The sequence below is a fragment of the Cupressus sempervirens genome, chromosome 5 (assembly GCF_028749045.1).
Source record: "Cupressus sempervirens isolate cs-2001-9-10 chromosome 5, ASM2874904v1, whole genome shotgun sequence".
Taxonomy (NCBI): domain Eukaryota; kingdom Viridiplantae; phylum Streptophyta; class Pinopsida; order Cupressales; family Cupressaceae; genus Cupressus; species Cupressus sempervirens.
In genome coordinates, this window is record NC_143122.1 from 226,083,835 (window position 1) to 226,090,498 (window position 6,664).

Sequence of the window (6,664 nt, forward strand, 5' to 3'; positions counted from 1 at the left end):
CTTTTTTTTTAATGTGCTTGTTGTATCCATATTTTTCCTTTTCTATGATCAAGGAATATGTAAGAAAAATAAATTTTATTAAAGATGTAAGTAATACAATTGTTACCAAAGTAGGTTTTTAAACAAAATGGTTTACTAGAGATGGATAATAATTGTTTTGATGCCAAATTAAAATATTTGTTAGATAAATGAACCTAACCATTGTGGAGGAATGCCACAAGTATGCTATGGACATGAGCCACACAAAGTAATAGGAAGCCAACTCTTCAAATGAGAAGGAAAGAAATACAAACCTAAACTAAATGGAAAAGAAACCCAATCTAAAGTAAGAAACAAAATTGAAAGGGGAATTTAAACAACAATTTGCAAAAGAAGATTCGATGAGAAATTCTAGGAACAAAATATATGCTACAAAAGTGTCTCTTGACTATTAATGACACATCTTCTCAAATAATAGTCTCTAATTTGAAAAAATTATCTCCTATCATCTCATTAATCTAAAGGGGTCTAACCATAAATTAGGAAATCTTTTATGTTCCCCCATTCCTTTATGTACCTTTGAAAAGTCTTAGGTAATGTGAGAGTTGTATAAAATTCTTTAGTTAACTTTTCTATCTAGAACTAATGTTTTACAATCCTTTGAGGTTTGATAATCTTATCTAGAGAAATGTACCATTTTTACCTAATCATAAAAATTGAGAGAATTGTATTCTTCAAGTTGATTTTAACCAATTGCTAGGTATTCTTGCATGAATTAAATTATAAGAACTCTCAATATGACAAGGAAGGTATGGTCCAACCCATACCGAGGTTGATATAGAGATGTACCAAAAGAATCTTTAACTCTAGTTTTGTTTTCCAAAAGAAAAGCCTTAGTTAGATGTGCCAATCTTCTTGATCACATTCAATCATTCTTGTATGTTGATTCAATTAGAACATTCCCTTATGGATGATATTTTCAAGAAACCTTGAGAGTAGTGTCTTATTTAAATCCCCAATTTGAGAACTTAAATGACGTGAAATAATAACAATTAGTGGACATCCCAATTTAGTTATGATATTTTCTTTTGTTAACTTAATAGAAGCAATAATTGCACACTATTTGAATTCTTAGGTCTTAAACCATCTTCTACAATTGCCAATAGATATTAGAATTTATTTGTATTATGCAGAAGAGGGTGGATTGAAAATACAAATAAATTCTAATGGTCATTGAAGAAATGGGTTAAAGGGGCACTATAGATGTCCCATTCTTGAAATCTAAAACATGATGAATCTACATATTTTTGACATGTTTGTAGGTTATTGTTGACCATTCGTACCATAGCCTATTCAAAGATTACTATTTAAATGTTACATAATTCAACTCCCTTTCTATCTAAAATACACCTCAAATATATAGTATATGCCACCTCATCTTAATATTGGATCTAATTCACTTCATTTTCAATGTTGTTTTTTAAACTGAACTCAAATGTGAAGGACATTTGACTTAGTAAATAGAATGTGGCATCACATTTATGAACTAATAAAAGAACTAAACTATAATACCTAAATAACTTTGTATTTTCTATTAAGAGTTACCATGGCTGAACTCTTTTGTAATCAATATGATTAGTAGGTTCTCATTTTTTCTCTTAGATAAGTATTATGGATGTGTAGACAATGAGCATATATTTTGACTTTACAATCTCCATCTTCTACATGAGAAATAGAAATGCAAATGGATCCTTTTATAGTGCAAGATATATGATGATATGTTTATGGAGCAACATATGACTTGTAATATGCCAAATGACTTGTAATATGCCAAACTACCTCATAGTCCATTTACAAGGTTCCTAGTTAAATTTAAAAATAAAAATAAAATATAATATGTAATATGTGAAACTACTTCATATTATATTCAACAGACAACTATATGTGCATTAAGATTTAAACTCTAACTTTTCTTTCAAATATACAAATTCACTATTCAAACAGTCATATATAGGAATGGCCTACAGGAATATAAAAATGGGAATAAGAATACTTATTTTCGAATAGTAGATGGGGTTATTGACCAAGAATTTGATGTGGAACTCACGGATTAAAAAAATTATGTTTTCTAAAATAAAAACAAATTGGAATAGGAATACGTATTCCAGTTCCACCTATTTAGCTGGAATAGCAAATGCTCACTTTTGGGCTCAATTCTGATTTGGTGCATCCAAACAGAGAATTCAAAATTTTAAGAATATACATATAGCTATTCCACTTGTATTCCCGTTGCCAAACAGACCCTAAAGGAATAGTAGTTACATCTATAGTGAAACCCACCACCCACATGTTCCTAAGTGTAAATTGGACCATCAACCATTTTTCCTATCAATCATCTTGTTGTTAGCCATCATCTGGACGTGGACGGACACCTACCCTAAGTCCCCAAGTAGTGTAGGATTTACACAAATATTGAATTGTAACCTTGTCCCTCAGATAAAAATTGGAAGCTCAATACGAACTTCATGCCAATGTCGTTGATCTATGCTCTCTCTCATTATTCTCCAAAAGTGGCGGTAATGGCAAGCTGACTGGTGTCTGAGCATCTCAAAAAAATTATGCTCATCATTGTGTTCAGTCACTTCTCCTTTAAACGCCATCTCTCTTTTGGTATTTTGAAGATTTATAACTGCCATCTCTCTTAGGCGTGAGTATCTGTCAGAATGTAGGCCTTTGGTCTACAAAAAGAAAGATCTCCTTATAACTCATGGAGAGGCAGAGAAGAATTTCATGCAATAATCAAGTTATGGAAGAATTAAGTGAGTTATGGAAATGATCGACTTCGATCATAATGCTCTGTGATAAGAAAGAAAGCAAAGTGGATTAGTCATTCACATCTTTTCTGGGCAATTATTTCTCAAAATTGGGAATAAAAAGTCTTTCATCAAAATTTGTGCTTCAAGAAAATTCGCTTGTCAATCTTGTAGGGAAAGCAAACAGGTTGCATTATATAACACCACGTTAATGGACTCATATAACCAAATTACTGATCGAGTATTCTAATCATTTGTTCACCTGCAATGGCTGATCAAGATGGCAACAAAGTCCAAGACATTCGTGACCTCACCGATCCCAACTGGTATTATTTGCAGAGACTATTTTTCAGATTGAATTATCTTTTTTCATACCATACAAATTTATGATTGAGAAAAAGTAGCATTACAATCAGAGTTACCATTAATAATAGAATTTCGTGCTCAAATTTCCCAAATTTCTATTTAAACTATGTTAGAAAACTGAGAACAGTTTCTCGTTGAAGTTGAAAAGTGACAATTATCTCATTTTGTACATCTAGTTCCTGAAAATGAAATTACCAATGACTCTTTCTTTATGCTTCTTGGAAATGCTCTTTTATTGTCAGTTGTACACAAATTACATGATCTAAAAACTTTTGATTAGGTGATTAAAGGAGGGAAGGTCAAATCAAATGTTTATTTGTTCTGAGTGAACATTTATGTTTCAAATATTTTTTAAATTATATTTTTAAATTTATTTTGAACTAAACATTTGAATCTAATCAAATTTTCTGTGTCTGCAAATAGTGGCATGTCTGAAAAAAGAACTAGTGGCATATCATTTGATCTATTCTTATAGTAGTATTTGTTATCTTTTCTTTCAAATGATAAAATATTTTGTCCAATGAAAATAAAGCAAAAAAAATATTGCTATCAGAATTTCATTATGTAACTTTGTTTTTGTCTTATAGACCCATGTTTCATAAATAGTAATTCAACAAAATATTATGAATTTTCAATAGATCTTTTTAAAATTATTTGCATATTTTTTATTGATATGAAATACAAAATTTTAAACACATTTACTTTAGTTTCATAATAGAAATTTAAAAATAAAAAAATAAAATAAAATATATAATATATATCATTAATTTCTGTTTCTATAACAAATATACAAGATTACATGTATTTATAAAAATCTATATAGATATTAAAAGCTGTTATACTGAATGTATACTTCGAAATATTTTATATTTTTATATTTTATTAATTGTAAATGTTTATACTTTTCTTTAAAAATATGTGTCTTTTATATATATAATATTATGGTGAAAAAGAGGGACCCTGAATCTATAATCTAACAATTGTAAAAGATAATTAGTGGAATCTAAATGAAGAAATTGTTGGAAAATAAAAGTTCTACATAATATAATATAAGCATCCAGCATCCAAAACTAACACACAGAGAAATATAAGACTTAAACCTAAACTAGTTCCTTGAGGACCCTGGATCTACATCAGTAGTCTTAAAGAGTAGCAGTGTTCATAGTAAGTATGCGCCTAGTTCTTTTCTCGGAAATGCCAACCGCATCCTCTTGCTGTTTGACTTTGCTCTCCAGATCGATTTGGCTGAATACCTTCCTCCTCCTTCCCCTTTGCTTTTCATATTCTTCTGATTGGAAGGGAGGGGTTTGTTATCATTTTCCTTTAAGAAAATCTTAATTCTGCTTTCAATATTCTTAATCTGGTTCATAGCAGTGTTGAAGTTACCCTCCACTCTCTTCCTTTCTTCCCCTCCTGTTTGCAGGGTATTGTTCAGGATTTCCATCTTCATTCTAAAAGAAAGGATACGTATCTTTTATGTTAATATTTATCCATCCTCTAATTAACATAATAATCCTTTATGTAATTGTAGTAGTATATGGGAATTCTACTGCAGTGGGATATGAGCTTTTATATACATATTCAATCTCTATATTGTCATTTTAAAAGGTTTCTCATTTCAAATATCTTGATTGTAAATGGTATTAAATTCTATCATAAACTATTAACCAATTTCATAAATAATGAAAATGATTTCTGTCTGTACCGAGTAAATGGCAGGGGAGATTCATATTTCAGGAGACGCATTGCTGCTTGCTTGGTGAATGTTGTATACCAACTTGAAAAGGGAAAGAGAAAGGAAGAATTGGTCAAGGAATGGTGCAAAATTATTAATTTCAAGGTAGAAGAAACCATTAATGATGAAACAATATTTGGAGCCGTTTTCAAGTGGGTTGGACCAAGCACAAGAGGTGAAGATAAAGGGAAGCCTCCCTCACAAGTTGTTGCTTTTAGGGGCACAATTCCTAAAGAAGCTTATGTTCTCGGAAAAGATCTTTTTCACAATTGGAAAGCAGTCAATGCATGCCACAAATCAATTAGTAGAGCAGATATTGGCTTACAGTACTTGAAAAGGAGTGTCAATGTTCATGGACTTGACAACATATGGATTGTTGGGCACTCATTGGGAGCTGCCATGGCAATAGCAGTTGCAAGAAAAATGGAGAAAGAAAAGATAGATAAAATAGAAGCACATCTTTTCAATCCTCCATTTTTTTCTCCGAGACTTCCTGAACTGAAACTCTTTGAACTGGTTGGAAGAACTTTAGCAGCTGTGCGTGATATCTGGGGTAGACTTAATTTGGGTCTGCCTAATGCATTGGATTATATGATGATAAATGATAGAAAACTTCGTGGCTTGTATGATGATTTCATTGGTGTTAGTGGTTGGGTACCCAACGTCTATGTGAATAAAAATGATCCCATTTGCTGTTCTTACATCCGGTATTTTGAGGTGATGGGAGTTATATACAAGCAAGGAAACCAACAGCTTTATGAGCGTATGAAGTACCTCTTCTGTTTTGAGGTAGCGGAAGACAGAACACCCTGGCATTTGATACCCTCTGCTAAGCTGTTTGTCAGAAACACTAGTGATCATCGTCTTCATCAATGGTGGTCTAAGAGTCTGAAACTTGACGTCAGCAATTATGTCCCTCCAAATGAGAGCAAGAAATAGGGTCAGCACTATATTGCTAGAAGAAGAGTTTTGAAACATGAGAATTACAATAAAAAATATACTGTATACCTCCCATATGCAGCCTACTTCCATCTAAGGGCAAACGTGGAGGCGATGGCCAGTACTGAAAATGGACGTGTTGTCATTTTCATGGCTGCTAATAATGTTCCAACATATATGCTATATAGCATTATATATTTTAATCTCGTATTGCTCCCAATTTTTTCAGATTTTTTTTAAAAAAAATAATCTTTATTTTCATTGGCTCTAGAATGGATTGGATATTCCCTTTTGAGAATTATAGCTTTATGAATTAAATTTTATAGGATTGTAAAATACAATGAAATTATTTAATTCGTATTAACATTCAATCTAAAAGATATAAATTTTATGCATACAATCAATTATATCATACAAAATCTTAAATAGTTACTTTAATGTTTCATATGTAAATTATTCTTCAAAGTAGTATAACAGTCATAGCACAATGATTAGATGATAGCTTGATGTTTCATATACTATAATAGATGCTAGGTATTTGATGCTTTGTTATTCATAGGATGCTTTATCATAGATTGACCATAGTATTTTCCAATGTAAAATGAATGTATAAGAGGCTCTATTTAAATGGTTTATTTAGCATTTGATCTTATTTGAATGACAAGAAAAATTGAGACAAAGTAACACCAAAAATAAGAAAATAGACTAATGGCATGGTTGAACTAATAGTGACAAAATTAATAGATCGTTTTTGATAAAATAAATAAAATATTGATGCTATTTACTTTTTCATGATTAGAAGACAAGATTAAAATTCTCTCCAACTTTTAGA

The 6,664-nt window shown here is 30.9% G+C and overlaps 1 protein-coding gene across 1 annotated transcript; it reads left to right on the forward strand.

Annotated features, from left to right (window-relative positions):
- Positions 1-3,059: 3,059 nt before the first annotated feature.
- Positions 3,060-5,832, forward strand: LOC149555257 (GDSL esterase/lipase At4g10955-like). Its single transcript, XM_089829289.1, has 2 exons — positions 3,060-3,118; positions 4,878-5,832. The coding sequence occupies exons 1-2, from the start codon at positions 3,060-3,062 to the stop codon at positions 5,830-5,832; spliced, it is 1,014 nt and encodes a 337-aa protein (XP_089685415.1).
- Positions 5,833-6,664: the final 832 nt, after the last annotated feature.

Excerpts from the sequence above, each read along its gene's own strand:
- LOC149555257 (XM_089829289.1), top strand. The coding sequence starts at position 3,060 with ATGGCTGATCAAGATGGCAACAAAGTCCAAGACATTCGTGACCTCACC. Across the intron at positions 3,119-4,877 it reads GACCTCACCGATCCCAACTG|GGGAGATTCATATTTCAGGA; the intron begins GTATTATTTGCA and ends AGTAAATGGCAG.